Source organism: Prenolepis imparis, unplaced genomic scaffold, assembly GCF_030444845.1.
Source record: "Prenolepis imparis isolate NDT839.2.m4 unplaced genomic scaffold, iyPreImpa1.0 SCAF_1, whole genome shotgun sequence".
NCBI lineage: Eukaryota > Metazoa > Arthropoda > Insecta > Hymenoptera > Formicidae > Prenolepis > Prenolepis imparis.
Genome location: NW_028141159.1, coordinates 13343208 through 13365774, shown reverse-complemented (window position 1 = coordinate 13365774; position 22567 = coordinate 13343208). Strand labels below are relative to the sequence as shown.

Here is a 22567-nt window from a genome sequence, read left to right as displayed (position 1 = left end):
AAGCAGCCTTTTTTTCGCGTTCTTTGCAAGATTCTCATGTATGTACGTCATATAGCAGTATATTATTTGATTCGATAATATACATAACTGACAAATTACGAGGTAGTGGCAAAAACTATAAAAATTTAATTCTAAGAGATAAAGAAGAACGAGAAAAATTTATTTTTATGTTTGCATAAATCTGATATTTCTTCTTGCAATTTATCTAATCCCAGGATTAATGCATGTCCCTTCAATTCTTCGAGAAAATAATCTTATTTTACTCAACAATCTAATTTTCTTGTAATCCAACGAGAGAACCATGGAAGTAAAAGTAAAGTCAAAAACTTCTCTTTAAAACCAGAACTCTCTATTCTCATTGCGGTCACCTATCACGGTCATCTAGTTCCGACAATTTCCCTGCACGTCGCAAGAGATTAGACGTGGACTCGCAGACCCGCTCGAGCGGAATAATTGCACTCGTGATTCCAGGCGCACCGAGAGATTGCAAGGTCGGCGAATGGGGTCCGTGGAGCGCGTGCAGTCGCAGCTGCGGGGTGGGCGAGACCCAGAGGACGCGAAAGGTCACGATAAAGCCGCGCCGAGGCGGCGCCGCGTGTCCACCGCTGAAGGAGACCAAATGGTGCGGCAGCGTCAATCCGTGCTCGGAGAGCAAGCCGATCATCGACTACCATTGGTAGTCATCGTCAGAGGTTTCCTTTCACGAACACGTGTACCAAAGTGACTCGCTCACGGACGAAAGGTCGCACGGGCAAGCGGACGAAACGGGTGAGGAGCGAGAATTTATGCGAGAAATGCGCACGCAGACGGAACGGACGTGATCGGTATGAGAAATTTAATTAACGAATGAATAATAAAATTGAAAAGTTTAGAATATCTTTTATATCGATGTGTAATCGTTGACATGGCGCTGGGAATGTATTACTATGTGGGCTAATGCTTTAGAAAGGGAGTAGCGATTTGTGTGGTTTGACAATATATATTACAGAAAAATTTTCGTAAACGGTAATTGATATCTTAAGGAAAAGAAGGACTTGCAGCGATCATTGCCATCGGATAATACTACGTATGTTTATGCAAACGATCATGCACGTATATGTATTTCGATTATGTGCGGTTCAAGTGACATAATCTCATGGTATAATTTTTTTTTTAATTACGATCAGTCGCGATTATTACATTGATCTCGCAACGAACAATTGGAAAAGCGTCGTCATTCGGCGATTTTATTTTACTCGCTTACATTTATCGTTGTTTGATGTACGATATATATTACATACGAATATATGTGTATATATATACACATATATATATTGCTTGCAGGTCTCGAATATTGAAAACAAAAAGATTGCCAAAGAGAAATTCGAATAGCTGACTCGCATCGGATCGCGTTTCCATATGTATCACTAAAATGCGTTTGAAGCTCGATTTTCACTCGTCGGAGCGCATGCCATTTTGATTTTTTTGTTTTCGGAGTAATTGAACAATCGAGCACTGTTTGTCGAATTTGTTATGGCAAGGATACGATGAAAAACCAACGTAAAAGAGAAGAAAAAAATCATATATCTATCTGCAATATCCGTCTCACTATTGCAAGACAGATCTGCGAATTGTCTATTCGTCTATATTATATATCAATACGTCTGAAATTATAAAGTCATACCAAAGATCGCACGCGTATAGATTTTCTTCATTTATATATCAGAATAACGAGAGAATCGCCGCGTTGAAAATTAAATTAATTCCCGATTTTAACTCGCGTCGAAAGCGAATTTAACGATAACACGCCTCGATCTTCGCGCACGCGATCGAGGATAGAAATGAACCTCGGTATAATTGGAAAATTGATCCAACTTTCCGGAAGAGAAAAACGTTACGTGCAATTAAGCTGATAGTTTAATCGCCCCGGTACGAATAATATACCACGAATGATCGACGTGTACTACACGCTCAGGTGCGAGAATTCCTCCGGTGAAATTTAACCGTCGCGTGCCATACCATAGTCTCGCCGAGATTAAGCCGACGTTTCTCTCGGAACCTAGTACATTGCTTAGAGCGAAGTTTTTATCGGCCCGCTATTTTCTATCGCGAAACAAAAACGCTCGTGTGCGAGATTTATATATGATGGAAATTCGGCTTAAAACACAAATATAAAGTTAATAATCAACTTAACATCTTAATGAGAGCTTTTTTAATTAAAAGAAAATATTTTTTATATCTATTTGTTATTTGTGTACATTCTCTTTTTATTTTATTGCTATATATTCTTGAAATTCTATACTTTATCTCTTACGGTATAATTTTTTGTTTGAGATCTCCATTTTCGAGAGAATTCACAAGATACACATGCAATATTTTTTCGAAACGTCGTGCAATGATCGAAAGGGTTAAAATATTTCGCGGCAGGAAAAAACAGTAAGATCGATGTCCGCGTAGGGCGTATCGAGTAAACGTCAGAGCGATTTTCAGCGCGCTCGTACAAAATCCCAGACAAGGTCGCGTGAGTGTTTTTCGCAAAGCGTCCTCCTCGCTCGACGGAGAATAACCGTGGAATAAAGCAGGAACCCATAGAGCAGGTGTTCCGCAAAATCGATTTTTTTTCTCCACCGTCATAGAGAGAGTGCTGCATCTTTCTCTCTCCCTCCCCCCTCTCTCTCTCTCTCTCTCTCTCTCTCTCTCTCTCTCTCTCTCTCTCTCTCTCTCTCTCTCTCGTGATGCGTGGTAGGGAAATTTTTACAAAGATATCATCAGGTACGTCTTAGGTGAGTGTATTATATCTTAGACATAAATTTAATGATAATAATTAATAACTAACGTCTAATTGTAACACTCGTTAATTATTAGACCCGTATTAATCGCGTCCGCGACGCGGAATTCGGTGTTGGTTGCGAAGAATGCGCGAAGCTTCAGTTGTAAGAATGAAATCGAGTCATCCCCTATAGAGAAGGGGATGGATCTATAGATTTAAAAGTGACTCGACGCTGAATTTCGCACGCGACGTACGTTGACGCACGGCTTGTCCTTCACGTTTAGCATCCCGTAGCCGCTATTCTCACCGGATATTCAGTGCTAAATGCCCGATCGTCATAAAGATATTGATATATACTATTGATTAAATTAAATTTAAAAAATAGCCATAATTTGTGCCATAAAATTGCACAGGCGCGTTTAGCGCTAAACACGCAGCGAGAATAGAGGTTTGCGTAAAGCTAATATAATTGTATAACTTTTTTTTATACCCGAATCTCTAAATGTTAATTTTCAACACGAAAATGAACGAAATATATATATATATATATAATATATATTGTGTGCCCGTTACTATATGCTGCCATAATAGAAAGAAATAACGTGTAAATTTTCAAAATCAATTTCGTGCGTGACGCAACAATAATGATTTCCCTGCTGCGTTGGTTCTAGCGAAACGTAAAATAAGCACGTTATGAAAAATAATGGTACGAGCGCGGAGATTGTAGCGTACTGTGCAAATTCGCATACCGTCGCGTAATATCTGTACCTATCTACGTTTGTTCATCGCGCTGAAACTGAAATAAAAGAGGCTAATCGTCGCGATAATAACGGATAAGGATGGCGAAAGGAGTTAATTACGTAGAAAAATTTTCAAATTACCGCTTGGCAGCTTATGACGCTTCGGCAATTATCTTGAAAATACGAAAAATTTGCGCGTTACGCAACACCTTTCGACAATACTCATATAGAGTAAGATATGGTATATCTTTTTTACACAATCGTCTTTGCTCTTTTGCTCTTAGACTTTTTTTCAATTTTTAAATTGTTGAAGCCGTTTGTGTAAATCTCTGAATGGAAGAAAAAAAAGCCTTCGTAAAATCAGAATAATAGCTACCGAATAAATAAATCTGGGTACAAAGACAAATGACGATTCTCGAAATTTTCTCTGAGGAAGGATCGAGACTTCGTCGGAAAATTTCTTGTTAAAATCACAATAATCCGGCACGCATTTTACATAGAACATGTATTTTGCTCTGAGCCTATCTTTTAAAGGTGAAAGATAGAAAGTGCACGCGGCGGGGATACAACCTTAATTACGGTGGTACTTATAATGCTCTCTCTCTCCCCCCCCCTCTCTCTTTCTCTCTATTATGTTAAAACCCGATCGTTCGCGATAATTAGCGGCTGATCTTCGCCGGAGAGAATCCCTTGGAAGCCGTCGCTGGCGGCGGGAGCGCGCGGTCGAAATGAAATATCAGACCGAGTTAATCCCCGAGACGAAAATCCAACCGGCGTATTGTAAAATCTTTCATGGAACAATACCACATGGCGATAAGAGAGAAAGAGAGAGAGAGCTCTTTTCATTTTCCCCTGATATATGTAAGTATATACATACATATATATACATACATATACATATATAAAATATATATTTATGTATATGTATATATGTATATGTATAGGAAAGAGGGTCGAGCCGTTGCCGTCTCGCAGTTTTAGATGCACTAAGGATAAACGTTTTGTAAACTAAACGGGAACGCTTTCGTGAGAAACGGGGGCTTCTGTGACACGGAAAGAGGAAAGGAGCGAGTGTACTTTTGTGAAATAACGATGGAAGTCACTGTAAATTCATTATCGTCGGATAAAGGTATTTGAGTTCGGTGCAATTGAATCAGAGAGTTCGTTTATCCGAGATCCGGGATAATTCGAAATGCAATTCTTAAATTTTCTTTTTCCTTGATTGAGCTCGATCGCAAAACTTTGTTCTTTTAGATGCAATCTGACAATGAGTATGATAAATATCCACCGTTATACTTCATCATATATCTGAGTAATTACGATTGCTCTGATTCATTTTAACTTTGTAAATTAATTATTTAATTCGTGTGTAAAATATACGTTTGTTCTTTATTATTGAAAGAACAACGATGAATTGGACAAACTTACTCATAATTTACGACCTCTGTCTTGAATTTTATTCAATGAATTTATTCAATTAATACAAATAATATGCAAATACATATTTTCATCCTTTCCTCTTTCGCGCGTTTCTGGTCTACGTGACAATGACAAATCAATGACAGATTAATGGAGGAACTAAGTGGAGTGCCACGATGATTATTCTGTACAAGTCACTGTGCATTCTAGCCCTGTAAGGATAGCCGATAGGACTAGCGATTAAGCCGAAGCATATGTAGCGATGTATAACACATAAGTTTATATTACATAATAAAATGTGTCGAGAAAATAAGCGGGCTCCCTTCTCGATCTTCGAATACATAATATTTTTCACTTGCGACGTATGAATGGTATTCGTATATAATAAAGTAGTAATTATTTCAGGAATCGTGTAATCCTCTCTCTGTCTCTTTCTCACCCATTTTTTACTCTTCGCGAGTATCACTCAATTTTTTTTTTCCGATAAAATTTATATTTCAGAATATATATAGAACAATTCCGTTGGGCTATTAAATAACGTGAGATATAAATCATATTTTAAATTATACGAAATAAATTAATCATTTTTGTAAAACGCGTTTATCGCCCACATTTTGAGAACCATCCGCCAAAGATCTAGTGTAATTTCAAGTACTTCCACTCATGTTAAAAAAACTTTTTCAAATCAAATGTTAATAAAAGAATGCGCCTTTTATCTTTTCGCATTTTAGACAGTAAGGGTTTTTTTTTACGACAATCTGTAAGACACCATAATAATAACCAATGTTGTTATATTACAAAGCCGATAGAAGAATCTTGACGACGAAAGCCACTACTGTAAGTATGCAATTACATCGTCATAAGTATATAACCACGACGGAAGTGAGCAATTTCGCGTCAAATTATAAAACCGAACGAGTTCTATCTCTCGTCTACCATTTTCCACCCTACAGATCCATCTCACTACCGCATCGCCGCCATGATAAAACCGTCGGTGATGGTACGTAAATTCACGCTTCAAGGAAATCGATCGTTATGGAGATAGCGTTCTCCCCCGCATAACAGCCTTTTAACAGTGTTACTCTGAAATTTTACTCATCTCGCGTAAAATATTCTATATATAACATACACGACTGAGAGTATATACATATATGGAAAATTCTGGATAGAAAACACTACTGCGCAATTCGTTTAATTTACAATACATCGGCAAAAAACTTCTAGATAGAAAAAACTACTGCAATTCGTTTAATTTTTAATCATCGACAAAAAAATTTCCTAGCAAGCGGGCGTCTCGATTTTTCTCAAACCATCATCTCGTGATATTTTCGTTTGCAATAAATATTCATTACAAATGTATCGAAGACGATTATTGAATTTGTTTGGATTTCCACGTCTTATACAAAATTTTTGAAGTCTTATAAGAATACAAAATATATGTAATTGACAGATATAATGCTAGAATTTTGAAGAAAGAGAATAGCTTCTCTCTGTAACTTTTATTTTTAAAAATTATAAAATTTAATAGACAGAAAGAGAACGCAAAAACTAGAACCTTACCGCTCGAGAAGATCAATATTATGTCAATTTACTTGCACATTTATTATCTCAACGTCCATTATGTTAAAAAAATTCTTTGATCAAAGCAATAGTATTCATTTTAAAAAATTATCTGTCTAAATGTCTCACAGATATACCTGTATAAAATCTACTATATATATTTTTCGAGAGATTAAATAAATTATAATATAATTTTTTGATGTATAACACTCTGTAAAAATTTCTGAATGCTTGAAATTTATTTAATCATTTATTAATTAAAGAGAGATGTTTGATTATAATTATCATGAAATATATTTTTAATTAAATTCGTAATTAAATATAAAATTTATTGCATTTGTCAATTATATTCGATCATTATTATTTCCTCGCAAAGTGTCCAAAGTATACCTATATATACCGTATGTATACTCTATTACAGAAATCTAAAAATATTCCAAAGCCATCATAATTAAATATCGCTCATTGAATGCCGAATAATATATCCGTCGAAGATAGAGAATCACGTCAATCGAGAACGAAATAGACAGCCTTTCTAACATACTTGGAATAACAAATGCGAAAAGCCGAAAGCGGCGGTATTGTTAGCTTTTGTCGAAGCAGTCGTTGAACCCACGTTGAAATCCATTTTTCACAAGTAGCTCGCTATTCTTGCTTACCGCCGTCCGAGACCAGCCGGCATCATTCGAAAGCGCATGGAGCGCAGCAGTTCTATTCATCTTTCACTGCTCCCGGTGATTCTTTGCTCGGCGGACTTGTTTCTCTTTGCTCCCCTTGCGCATCTTTCTCCGACACTCGACGGACGAATCCAACGAGCGGCGGTAAACCACTGAAGAGAGCCAAGGTATATGTACATAAGTCGTATCCAATCCTGACTCTGTTCTACACTTCTCTCTCTTTATTTCCTCGAATCTTCAGCTTCCCACCGTCTTGTGTTGTATACTTTATTATGTCGCATATTTCGTGAAAGATCAAACTGACAAGGAGAACTTTCTTCCTTTCTCTCCTCGACTACTTGACATTTCTTCTCCCCGTTTCAAGTGAACGTTCGGAATAATATTTTTTTTAAAGAAACACGGAGATATAATAAGGACATTCTTTGGACAATTGCATTCGCTGTTCGCTTATCTCTCTGATGATTTATTATTTATTGCGAATATATAAATAAAATATTTCGCGTACGTTACAAAATTCAATACTGACAGTTCAATTAATTCTCGAATTAATAAAATAAACTTACTGTCAATTAATATTAATGTAACTTTGGAAAATATATAATATAAAAAGATGAAATATAAAAATATTTTTGAGAATAAAATGGCAGAAAATAAAAATAAGCATTAATGTTGCATATAAAAATGATAAGATAATGCGGTAAGAATAATTGGATTGATTAATATGCAATCACAATTTGCCAATAAAAATATCCAGAATAATAATACGCGTCTTTCTATAAGTTTCCTTATCAACGCTCCGGTCTTCACGGAATTGCAGACGGCACTAATAATCGTCCCAACGGGACGATTCTACCCGTTCGTTGTTATCACGCAACATTACCCCAAGATAAAGCGTTCGACGCAGCGATGGCAATGGCGCTGCTGCAAAACTGCAGAGAAAAGATCGAAGTAGAGTTTAATAGAGTCTAAATAGAGTCTAAAGTCGCGCGTATAATAATATTATACAATTTTCATTGAATCGTACTAGTCATTTCTTTATACAATACTTATTATAATTATACACATTTTACATTTATTTCATCGCTTATATATCTCTTTAAAAGCCTCCAACTCAAGTCTCTAATTAAGCCTGAAACTAATTATCACACGAAAAATTATTATTGTTAAAAAATAATCCGTACTTTACGAAATAGAGAAAATAGGATAAAATCATTATAATTATCGAACTGCTTGTGTATGTGTGTTGGAACATTTTAATTCAGTGCTTCATCCATTATTTCAAACTGCTTGAAAATTGCTATATCGATAATTCTTCTCCCGGGACGACCCTGAATTTGACTCTTATAGTCAAGCCAGCTGTGCTTGTTATCACGCAACATTACTCCGAAATAAAGGACAACGCGTCGGATAACATTCGGGGTGGTGTAAGAGGTAGATATAATATCTAGAAGGCGTGCGATTCTCGCAACCCTTCGCGGATAAGAGATACGTAGATAGGACTAACCCGGCCCCCTTCACGACATGGGCTAGCGATATATAACCCCGTTGCACAAACAAGAGTCAATAGAGCAGCGCACCACGTATGTTGCTATTGCGGGGTTGAGTGCTTTGGACGATACATAATGATGCCCTAAAGCCATATACAAGCCGATAAGACCTATTCATCGTGGAGGATCGAAACTCGCGTTCCATCCCTCTTTTTGGGGAATCGAAGAACGTATGTTTGCTCGCAGGCGTTAATACGCGACGAATACTAATTTGTCTCAAATCTTTGCGAACACTGCTTTTATTTTTTTCTAACATTGATAATAAAACAATTCGGTTCGATGAGTTAAGAGAGATTGACATGAAATGCTGCGTGTATATGTAGCTATGTGATGTTCGTTCTTTAATTCTCAAAAGTCGTAACAAATACAATTATTTACATAATTATTTTCGTCAAAGATATTGAGATATATCCTCTATTATAAAATGTTAAATAAAAAGCTCAATATATAAATGATGATTTTAACTTTTAATTTCAATACAATTAGCAATGTCGGAATAAGGATAGATCTGAAGCTGAAATACACAGAAATATTTACACGCTGCTAATTTGCAACCTATCCATAAATCAACTTTGCAGAAAATAACGCTGTAGGCTATGCGAATTGATAAAATCGATTTAACGGAGTTGATTCGAGTCTTTCGTTAGAATATCGAGCGTTTATTCCATTTATTCCGTGTTTACTCGTGGAAGAAATTAATGTAACTTGTATGCGATTTTGATTGGATAAACGAGAAGAGTATTGAAACCTACGATCTAAAAAACAAAATAGTTATGTATCTATAATTCTGCAAACTATATTTCTCTCGCCCAAAATAATTCTCAATTGCATAACTTCTTTACAGAATGCAATTCCTCGTACAACCAACAATCCGGTATGTCAAATTTAACAAATAGCATTAGAAGTTGCAACGAACATGCCGCTGAAAACTCGAGCTTTTCAAAATTCTTTATAAGCGCATTAAAAATACAGCTGTTACTTTTAAAAGTAATAGTTAAACAGCTTCAACAGCTTAACGTAGTACTTAATAAACGCGAGTCGAGTGCGTGCTGCCATTTTATACACGTGCTATAATATTACGAGAATTTTCAATTTTCATCTCAATGCACGGATTCGTTATTAAAAAGTCTTGTCGTCATGGAGATTGGTTTTATTAACGCTTCGAGTACACACAGAGAGAGAAAGAATATTTACCTTAAAATAGCAAATCTTCAGATTCTTAAGAAAGATAAATCTATCCTATGATAATACAATAGAAACATTTAATTGCTTATTCAAATCCAGTAGATGTGATAATTACTATACATGTGTAAATCAACAATATAAAATACGATATAACGTACAATAATCATAATTGTAAACTTTGCAATTGTACTCCGATTTGCGTGGACTGATTTTACACGAAATATAATGAACTAAGGCTAAGGAAGTAAACCGGAACTCGATGAGTTTATAATAACGAATAAAGTCTGCGAGTCGTGGGACAAGCGTACGGAAAATCGGTCGCAGTCAGTCATAATAGAGATATTACCGAGGAAGACACGTGCCGCACGGTTAGATAGCCGGAGGTTCACAAAATTAATAACTCATAAATTTCTGGGAATATTGTCGGGGAAAATTATCCCATATATTACCGCGTCGGCCGACTAACTTGGCATCTTCTATATCCCGAGACCTTATTGCTCTAAAAATGCGAGGAGTATCATTATTTTCCACGCACAATTTTTTTTTTTTAATCTAACGTGACGAAATAGGATAAAAAAATTGATGGCGAGGATCGCGTTATATTATCTGCTGATATAATTTATCTTTCTCAGAACGCTGTTATAATTATGTAAAAATAAGAGAGAAAGCGTATTTTATTTTAAATAATAATTAATCTTTACCCTATTAACCTTAAGTGCATTTTTTCTCATATTTCAAGAGATCCATAAAATTAGAATTTATGCATTTAAAACTCATAAAAAACAAAGATCAAGATTACGGATTACAAAGATAATATTTTCATATCATTATATACGAGCTAAAGAAGAACAAATGCCTTCGGTCATTCTCTGTGGGTACAAGTAGTAATGAAGGCAAATACTAATAAACACAAATTATTCCGTTTGCCTGATGTCGGGCTTTGTTAACGCACACACTACTTTGTCGCGCGGATGGACCTGACCGAGTTTCCCTAAGAATACATTCCGTTTCTGCGACAACATTGGGCCAAGAGAGAAGGAAGGAAATAAATATTTATTCAACAAACAGCGTATTGCATATCACGCGTTTGACACATCGGTTACACATCATATTGCTCTAAACAATCCCCTTAAAGAGCTTCCTGCACCTAATCAAATGTTGCACATACATTCGGAACCCGAGAATTTCTCCCTGTCTCGTCGGTTCGCAATCTCCCTTCCTGTCTTACATCAATGACGGAATCCGTAATAGAGACGCCGAATCTCCTCTGGCGTCGTGATCGTTCTCTCGGTAATTGCGATAGCGATGAGTTATTGTTACAAGAAATGTGAGCCGCGCAGATAAAACGGATCGATCCCCGTCGCCTTCGGCGTACATTCGTGACCAAACTGTAACGAGGAAAGTCCACGGAAACTTTGGCTAGTGTATTTTGTAAAATGAAAAATCAGCAATATTATCGAGGAATTTTACTTAATATCCAGAGAGAAACCGACTTAAAATGCGAGATATTAATTAAGAAATGTTTATAGATTCGAGATAGTGCTGGTTTAAGCGATCCTACAACTACTTCGCCTAAGAATCAAGAGTGCTTAATTTTTCGTTAATATATATAGTGCGTTTTAAGCTCCCTATTGTCCTGCCTAATATCTAATTTTATTGATATTACGTAAACTCGCGCTTCAACTTGTGCACGAAACTCTTCGTTGAATTTACACCAGTAGCACAATCACTTAGATGACCGCTTCAAATCCCGATCACGAACAGCTAAACTGTGAGATCGTAAGTTCGAAATAGTAAAGTGCAGCTCTTCGTGCTTTTCGATGTACATTTTCCAAGATACGTACATTTCCGAAAAAGAAAGAAAAGTTAGGCCAAGAAGAGAGATGAAAGAAATTCGAATCATCGCGCAATATTTGCTAACTGCTAGCATTAAGACCGAGATTAAGACGGTCGGATAATTTAGATAACAAAATGTTTTTCAATGATAAGATTATCGATTTTTCAAAATGGGTATAATTATCTCTCCTTTATCAAATTATTACATCCATCAACTTCTCTCCCTCTTCACGAAAATGCGCGGTTGTTATTTTAAGATAGAAGCTTTACATGCACTTTCAAAGAGATTTTCTCATTTGATAGAGCTTAGCAATTTTAATAAACTAACGCGATTTTAATAAATTAACATCGTTATAAAGGGATTATAATAAGCCACTGCTCGACTTTTCGAGCGATTAATCTATTCCTTTCGAATGCATCAAATATCAGATAATTAATTCCACAAGAAATACGCTGAAGAAGATACTGTCAACAGCAATTAAGAGAAAATAATAAATTTTGTTTTTCCTAAATTTATTTATTTATTTTTTTCGTATGAAAAGGGTGCAACTTAATTTATCTCTTAATTTCTGGCTATAACGTTCTACGTTACACATCCATATATTTTCTTTAGTAACTTAAGCGGATTATGTAGAAGATATATATTTGGCTTTGAACATTACGCTGTGAATAAAGCAAAACTTTATTCGCATGACGAAGCAAACATCATTTTGTTGTTAACACGACGGCTTTCGGCGATAAGGAGATAATTTTCGTTAGATCGGAGTATCCGCGACGCGGTCACTTTGTTCAAGATTGCAAAATCTATTAGATGCTCACGAGGGACTACTCTAGAAAAGATACTCGCCAAACTATCGGTTTCCTCTCCCAGTGATCGAAGGAGAGGAAGACTCCGCAACCGAGTTCAAAGATGCTGCGCTCAAGGCCGCTTAAACTTTACAAGCGAGATGTTCCTTATGTACGATACCACGGCACAGGGTTTTCAGGAATCTTTTCCCTCTTTCTCCCCTTTTCCCTTGACTCCCCTTCCTTCATACTTCCTTTACTCGAAAACTTTCACGACGCTTCTCGGATAAAGTCGGGGTGAAAAGCAGACGCGATGAAATCGAGCCCGGTGAAAGCGTCCCGTAAATTGGGTAAGATTCTGTTTACCTTTCCGCAGCGCGCAAAGACAATGATGATCAAAGCTGAAAGTTCATATAAGGTAGCTTCTATCATCTTTCTGTCACCTTCTTGACAATCAAGTTTTGACCTACATTTTAACTAAATTAATTCGCAAACTTCGTTATCCATCTGGATATAACGTCTCAAGTATCATGTATTAATTTGTAAATATTATCAAATATGCCATTCTGTTTATAAATAGTTTCTGCATTTATTTTACAAAAGAGAAATACTGTATACGAAAATAATTTATACAATTTTAATGAAACTTTTTCACTAAGTTAAGTCCAATAAAATTCACACAATTATCGATTATGTCACATATATACACACACACGTACATGCATATACATATATGACAAATATATTAATATATATCAAATATCGTGCGTACACCGAGGTTGTAGATGAGAAAAAAAACGTATCGGAGATGAGATTGGAATTGATGAAGAGAATAGCAGATATGAGAGAGAGAATGGAAAAATTTTTTAAATCCCTAACGGGATTCCCGCGTCCGTGCTCTCACGTACGTTAATCAATGTAAAATGAAATAAATAGGATAAAAAAAAGATACTCTTGCTCCGGCTCTATGTGTTATCGAACGGGGAGGAAGGGTAAACTCAGTCGGCACGCTTTTCGCGTGAGTTTCATCGATTGCTTTTATCGGGCACGCCTTCGAATTCCAGAAGTCGTTAATAAAACGCGATACTATTTTATTTTTATAACGCTTCTGCAATTCAAGAGATGTTTCAACGCTTATATATACATATATAAGAGAAAAATTCAGCGTCGTTGTGTGCGTTTCTACAAGCTTTTTTCATACAGCACGTTCTCTCTTTGTAATGCAATAAAATGAATTAACGCCGAAGCGTCGTATTATCGCGAGGATTCATTACCGTATGTCAACATTTTAATATCATCATTGTGAAAGTTTGATAGCTACAACGCGCTATTTTTATAAGATAAAATCAGATTACGATTATAATGATAATATTATTTTATATCATAAATATGTCGTATAAATTTATTCAATATCTGATCTCGTCTCGTTTATATTGTATTGAACATATATAGATAACTATTGTATAGAAATACAATATAGATAACAGATATACTAGATACATAGCAGCATACTCTTTCTGGTTTTTGCTGGGACACTCTCGTAAATTAGAACGCATTGCTTTTCAGGACGGCAGATAATGACAAGAGCAAAACGTTCTCTCTGAACTCTGTTAAAAAATCAAATGCTCTGTGCACCGGCTACGTGCGCGACGAACGCAATAATGTGAATGGTAGATGCAGCAAGTGTATATATATATATATATATATATATATATACATATATATATATATATATATATACATATATATAGACAATGATCCTCGCTTGTGCGCTTCATCAATCAATAGACAGATGCCAACTGCTACCCTCGGCCGGCTACCTGTCGATAGTTTTACAACACGTTTCGTATGTATAATGGCATGTGACGAATCGCAGCAAACGATATGTCATAATTTTCTCACTCGCGAGGATAGCAATGACCTGCGCAATCTTAATCGTGATTTTGTAACTGAAAAACTTTGTAGCGACACTAACTTTTCTATCTTCTTTCATGTTATAAGTTCTCTATCTATTTAACAAAGTAGACCAACGTTTAATAATTTTAAGATACAACATCTCCTCTATGTTTCAAATGTTATGCATTTTTTTACGCGTGCAATATAAGGACATATGAACAAAGATTATTACATAACGTGTCTTAAGAATATTTGAAGTGATAATGATCATTTTTTGTAACGAAAATATTTCGTACGGAAATCTTTTTATCAATAACTTTTATTCCCGTCAGCGCGCGCGTTTTATTCTCATCGTCTAATCTCGCGCGAGTAACACCCGCCAAAAACGTAATAGCATACACGCGCGCGCGCGATTGCGAGCGAGCTGCAGGCTAAAATGTTCCATAAAGATGCAAATAGCCGAGTGGCGTCTCTGAAATGAGAAATATCGAGTATCGTTCATGGAAAAGAGGGAGAAGATCGGTAGTCGCGCAACCCGATTCAGCTTCCGCCTATGGAATCCTCCCCTTTCGCCACATATCGGGAAGTTTGCGCGAGATATTTCAAAATCCCATCCGAGGGTATAAGCGCGATCATCCAATCATTTTTTTACAACGCGACTCAATTCGCAACGGAAAACTATTTTTAAGTTAAATTTTACGAACAATTGTTCGAACGTCAAAATAGCAGAGCGAATTTGTTGCCAATTATTTCTGTTGCATTATTATATTCATTAATTAAATCGACCGTTCAATTAATGCACTGTCGATTTTTCGACATGCTGCTTATTAACGTTAACACAAAGCCTTCATTCTAATTAAGTTGTATTGTTTTTGCTATCTTTGTAAACAATTTTGATGTACTGTGATATGCTGTTAATATTTAACGCGAAGAATGTTCTTCTGTGCGTCATATTTACAGTTATCACTTTCATTGTATATAATATTATATTATTATATTGTATTATATAAGTAGGGGGGAAAAAGGATGAAAATTTCAAACTAAAGTAACAGCTAATTAATAATTAATAATAATATAATATTATGTACACTTTTACATGGAATCGTTAAATCAAAATTATTTAAATTGATTTTAAAGTGCGAAGCAGCTAGATTACTGACAATGAGACTTTTTAATAAGAATGATGCAATGTCCTATTTCAACGTGTAGATGATTATTCATCTCTAGAAAATAAAAAATCTCTAGGAATAAAAAATTCTGAGAAAATATACATATATTCTTATTTTCGTGCATTATTTAATTAAATAAATTGAGTAAGAATGCGTAATATTGATATGCAACAATCAGTATTTAAATGATATAATACTGCAAAAATTTGAGCAATTCTAATTTAAAACTCTTCCGGTCAAAAAAATATTTCAAATAATTTGTATAATGTAATTATTTATTCGTTAATATGATTACTCACCGACATAGTTCAATTGTATTAACAATAAGCATTAAAAAATACTAACATCAAGTTAACAATAATAATTAACATTGCATTATTTTATAATAATCCAATGTAATTAAACTTTTAATTTAATTTAAATTATTTGTACAGCTATGCAAGGCATGAAAGATTTTAAAAAAACCTTGTTATTTTTTAATAAAATAATTTTTAAATTCTGTTTAATTTTCCTTTAAATTTTCATATAAACGAAAAAAACGCTTTATTAAAAATTAAAAGCGTTTTATTATTTATACATCATCAATATAGATGAAAACACGTATGTTGAGAAAAAACATTGCAATAATATGTTTTCCTTTCGTATAAAATTATTCTAAAAAATATAGATTAAGTATCATTTTTATCGTATTATTAAAAATATCAGAGATCAACAATCTCATATTATATATATATATAATAACTCTTGTTAGTTTTTCAGCAACATTACTGTAAAAATCATCAATGTAAAAATTCTTTACGCGCTTTCTACAGTATTGTTTTACACGAGAAATTACATAAGTTACATAGCTCTACAGATGTGGCGAAAATATTTGTTTTCTACAATTCTCCCTGCGTAAAGAAACATGTTCAAACACTCATACTTGGCGCAGATGTGAGAAAGAGAGTTAAAAGTTCGTAGTACGCGCTTGTAGTCTTAAATATCCCCGACACTTTCATTTCCGAGTATTTCCGCGCTCAAGAGGAGAAGTATCATCGTAGGAAATTATGGTCGCGATACGGAATGTGTAAGAGACGGCGTGGCGTGGCGCGGACAGTCGCGGACGATGATCCCTGTTGGGATCTCCTTGGAATTACCGGGCGGTCTCCGATGCAATTACACGGGCGAGTTAAATCATAATTAAGGCGAACGCGGCGAACAAAAAAAGAAGAATAATTTGGTGTAAATTCTTTCGGAGAATCCACTGATCGATTACAGCAGACCAATCAATTAGCCAGATGCAATTAGTTGCATATGACGGCCTAAGCATAATTAGCGTGGGTTGATAAACGCATAATATATCAGCGCAAAGTCAAGTTACATTACGTTCCCCAAAGATTGGATTAAGCTCGCAATTGCAGCGACGACGATCGCATACCTCACATCTAACTTTATTGCCTTGCGAATTGTGCGATAATTACGTTCGATAGAAGGGCTGCGATGTCCTGCTTCGCCGTTCCGAAAAAGCAGCCTCTCCCTCAGGGTGCGCGTTAGTTTGTCTTAATAAGGGAAACGCGCCTGGCGAGACGAAGATAATGCGAAGGTACGCATAAGAGTTCACTTTCGCAAGTTCTGTTTCAGGGGATGATAAGAAAGTTCGCAAATATCGACTAACTTTCAAATAACTGGGTCTTAAGTGAAATATTTGAGAAGCATCTTGTAATCTATTTTTATAAAAAAAAAAAAATTAATACTATATGAAATTAAAACGAGAAATGTCATTCATAAAATTAATAGTATTAATTTTGTATATATCTATTTTATTTTATTGAAGTTTTCCCGATATTATATTTAGAAATAAAATGAACTCTGATTCGATTAGGACGACGATTTACTCTGCACGAATGTATGTCTCGCGGAAAGAGATTAAGGATAGCTTCGCGCAAATTCCAAAAACACAGACATTCGGGAATCTCCTGTCCCGGCCTCTGTTTATCGATGGTTCGAGGAGGAAGAACTGGAAATTAGTGAACTCAGAAGTACATATCCGCGAACGGAAAGCGGGGGTGAAATTCGTTACGGTCTCTTCGCAGAGGCGGGTGTTATCTTTCTCCTAGAAGAAGACGAGAGAGACTGAGGGCGAATATGAAAGAGAGAGAGAGAGAGAGAGAGAGAGAGAGAGAAAGGGAGAGAGGGAGAGGGAGAGAGATAAGGGAAATACTGGTTTGGCATCTACGCAATTTCCTTCATTAGCATCGAATTTCCGCAGGATACCCCCTTCCCACTTCACTCCGCCACTCCATCAGCATGTTTCTCTCCCGTAGCTCTCTCGTCCTTCGTCCCCCTTTCTCAATCGCTATCTACATCCTCGGTTTTCCCTCTCGGTTCGATCTCCCTGCGAACCCCCAACATTCCACCGCTGGTATTCCAACCGTCTCTTTCTGTCTCCGCCAAATCTCGGGGCTCGGGACTGAAATACACGGTACCCGCGTTGTCGCCGCCCACTGCAATTTGGTTAGTAAACTGAAGCCCGTTAAATATATGTATAGAGGTAGAGTAGAGATAGAGATAGAGAGAGGACTCGATACGCCGATTTTCGATGATTGAAATTCTCGCACGAAGCGTGAGAAAAAGTACGAAAACGCTCATAAATTGTACGATGAAAAATGTTCACAATGTAAGTACAATTGCAATTTTATAGTGCAGTTCTAATTTAAATAAATAGGGTGGAGGGACAATCGGATTACTTTATTGTACATTTTACATTTTGTATACAATGCTACAAATATTTGTATATCTTTTCATAATTCTTAAATTAAAAATAAGTTTCCCGGAACTTATTTTTAATTAAGGAATTTAAGAAGGAAACAAATATCTATAACGTTGATGTCTACAGAATGTAAAACGCAGAATAGAATATAGTAGCACATACAAATATATATATATATAAAACTATATAGATAATATAAAATAATTAAAGTTATTCATTGAATGTAATATTCAACATATACAAAGAGAATAAAAATAGAATTTACATATAAATAATATACATTTAGAAATTCTTTTACTAATATAAAATACGCTTTGATTTTCACATTTCAGACTTTTGATATTGTTATTCACGTTTTTATTTTCTCTATGATTGCTCTCTTCACGATACGCGCGAATCACATCGCCTCGGTTGTAAGCGAGATGAAAACAGAGTACATTTAATACTTTTTAATGGTTTTTCATCTGCAGCGCCATTGTGTCGCATCCGTGCGTGGCATCGGATAACTGAATTACTTATAGGCCACGGCGCTTACGAGAACGCGCAATTAGGTGTATGCATACGCATCGCGTATAACAATAGAGTGTAAGTGGGATTTGATTATGCTTGATGAAACGTGTTTTGATTTCGCGTAAAAAAAATAATGCGCGTCATCGAGGAAGACTATCGCTACTGCCGCCGATATCAATTCCCTCTAAAATCTCCAATACTATTGAAGATACTGTAAAAGCAGAATTTTCTATCAAATAATCAAACACGTCCCATTGTGTATGAAAAGTCAATATATTGTAGTTTATCCCTAAAATATTTTTAAACATAATATGCAGAGTATTTTTAAACAGATTGTGATCTCCCAAAATACACACAGATTCAGAGTCCACAATTTTAATTTTATATTAAACTATAGATTCAGTTCTATATCTTAAGGAAAAATGTTGTTACTAAAAAAAGTATTGTTAAAGAATTTGTCCTGCATAAAAATATATTTTAGAACAAGGACGATTAATTTTACCATTGCAAAAATAAAAGAATATAAGTATTTTATATATTCGATATATGTAGATATGATAAAATTCGATATATATAGGATCCTTGAAATAGATTTAAACAGACGAATACATCTCTCATAAAATCGTTTACTAAATCACATCATATCGCGTGTACAAAGCACAAAGTGCACTCTGCCTGACGCATCGTCCATACCCCTAGTCGATACCGTCCGAGATCAAATATCGTTTGCCTTGATTCTCAATGACGACCGAAATGCAATTTTGGCGTAAACTCGCGCGCGGATCTAAATTCCGCGCGAGCGACGAGGTGCCGATGTAAATTATGACTAACCAGGAGAGAGTCGGATTTGTGAGTGATCGAATTTCATGATGACATTTGGCAGATTTGGGGGAAAGAGGAGAAAATCTCATAGTCAGAAATAAATGGAATCACCAATTGTCTTATAGCTCTCTCTATCGAGCTATATAAAATTTTATAACTATGCGATTAAAAGAATAATTTTTCTTTTAAATGTTAAAGATAATACATTTTTATAATAAAGAAAAACTTGTATCACAAAAATATACGCATTACGTATATTATATTTTCTGAGAGTATTTTCCCTTCCCTTTATAAAAAAGGCAAGTTATTAACATTGTTATCGTTTTTCCGCGATATTGATTGGCTTTTCAATTCGAGTTGTGTGTTATATTCATAGCATCGAGCAGCTGTCATCGCGAGGGTTAGCAGTTTGACAGTTTGTCCAAAATAAAATAAAATAAAATAATATATTATGTTTTAAATAATATATTATAATACTTTAAACGATTCAACGAGTTTTCAGATGATTTCTGTCAAAAAATATTAATCGCGGATAAAGTATTACAACATATTATATTACTTACAAAATATTATTATTTTAATTATAATAATATGTTGTAATTGTAAATAGTATATGTTATAATATATACTTTGTTCGCGATTAATATTTTTTGACAGAAATCAGCTGATAACTGTCAAAAATATTAATCGAATTTAAAGTATTAAAACATATTATTTAAAGCATATTATTATTTTATTTTATTTTATTTTGGACAAACCGTCAAACTGCTAACTCTCGCGAAGACAGCCTCTCGATACTATGAATATAACGTACAACACAAATCGAAACAGCTAATCAACATCGTAAAAAAGAGGCAACAATACTTGCGAGAATCGACTTAACATATGCTTTTTTTAGAAAATGGGACTAGAACAACACGCGTGCGCCATTCCTCGATTTTATATTAAAAAGAATGATAACATATTATTATTTTAAAATTTAATTAGTAAATTAACACTTTAATAAACTGATTTCTATAAAAAATATTAATAAAACGTTAATTTGCTAATTACATTTTAAAATAATAATAGATTATAAAATTTTAAATAGTAATATGATGTAAATAATATGTTATAATGCCTTATCTGCGATTAATAATTTTTGACAGAAATCAACTGATAACTGTCAAAAATATTAATCGAATTTAAGACATTATAACATATTATTTAAAGCATATATCTTACTACTTAGGTTTGCGATACAAGGATCGTAAAGATCAATAAAAATCATTTTGTATATACATATTTCCTTTTTTTAAATAATATTTCACACGTGTCTCGTGTCTCCGCCTCGCGGCTGTTCTCAACGTATTAGGCTGACCAATCTCCGGGCTTACTACTTAGGCTCGCGATACAAGGACCGTAGAGATCAATAAAAATTATTTGATATATTTCGTTCTTTTTAATAATATTTTTACGTGCGTCTCCGCCTCGCGGTTACTCTCAATGTATTCGCGTATTTGCATCCACGTAGATGCGATTAGGCTGACCAATCTCTGGGCTTACTACTTAGGCTCGCGATACAAGGACCGTAAAGATCAATGAAGATCACTTCCAAGAAACGTTAAAATTATTTTAACGTGGGAGAAGATTTAAAATAACACTGAAGCAAAGTTTATTATTTTAATATTTATAACATATTTTTATTTTAAAATTTAATAAACAAATTAACACCTTATTAATATTTTTTGACAGAAATCAGCTGATTAAAGAGTTAATTTGCTCATTAATTTTTAAAATAATAATATGTTATAAAAATTAAAATAATATTATGTATTAAATTTTAAAATAATAATATGTTTTAAATAATATGTCATAATTCTTTAAACTCGATTAATATTTTTGACAGTTATCAGCTGATTTCTGTCAAAAAATATTAATCGCAGATAAGGCATTATAACATATTATTTACAACATATTACTATTTTACATTTTATAACATATTATTATTTTAAAATTTTATTAGCAAATTAACGCTTTATTAATATTTTTTGACAGAAATCAGCAAATCAGCTGATTAAAACGTTCATTTATTAATTAAATTTTAAAACAATAGTATGTAATAAAAATTATAAAATAATAATATGTTTTAAGTAAAATGTTATAGTACTTTAAACTCGATTAATATTTTTTGACAGTTATCAGCTGAGACTTCTGTCAAAAAATATTATTCGAGTTTAAAGTATTATAACATATTATTTACAACATTACTATTTTAATTTTTATAATATATTTTTATTTTAAAGTTTAATTAGCAAATTAACGCTTTAATCAACTGATTTCTATCAAAAAATATTAATCAAGTTTAAACAGACTTTATATAAAAATATCATTCTTTTTTATATAAAATCGAGGAATGGCGCGCGCTTGTGTTGTTCTAGTGTTTATTAAAAATATAGAAAATAAAAATTAGTTTTATATATGTAAGATGTCAAAATACTAACAATAAGAATAATTTTAAATTTTATATTCGTTATATGAGTCTTTAAAAAGCTAATCTAATCAACTCTACTTTTTGTGAATATCTTAATTTTAATATCAGAGCATTAATTGTATGCTATCTGGTATTAAAATGAATAAATTCACAAAAAATCGATTGATTTAGCTTCTGAGAGACTCGTATATTAAAAACAGAGAAATTAATTGCTATTATATGTAAAACGGTTTTTCATATAAATCTTATAAATTCATGAATTAAAGACACACTCAAAAGAGTATGAAAACTTGTCGGTTAAAGGTTGAACGGAAAAGATGGAAAATGAAAACCACCGTGAGAGATAAAAGAGGAAGGTGATGGCAGAGCGCGATATCGGATGTCGAATTGCCGCCGTCGAGTTGCGGAAAAAGGAGTTCCGAAAGGGGTATGGGGTAAAATTGCGGAAG

The 22567-nt window shown here is 34.3% G+C and overlaps 1 protein-coding gene and 1 long non-coding RNA gene across 2 annotated transcripts in view; one reads left to right on the top strand and one right to left on the bottom strand.

The window, feature by feature from the left end:
• The window catches only part of LOC145940159 (spondin-1), a 172205-nt gene extending 166889 nt beyond the window's left edge, over nucleotides 1-5316 (top strand). Inside the window, exon 7 of the mRNA XM_083045098.1 lies at nucleotides 472-5316. Within this exon, the coding sequence (XP_082901224.1) occupies nucleotides 472-680 (209 nt within the window). The 3' untranslated portion in view covers nucleotides 681-5316. The remainder of the gene's footprint in view (nucleotides 1-471) is intronic.
• The window catches only part of LOC145940217 (uncharacterized), a 198723-nt gene that overhangs the window by 172105 nt on the left and 4051 nt on the right, over nucleotides 1-22567 (bottom strand). The window lies entirely within an intron of this gene.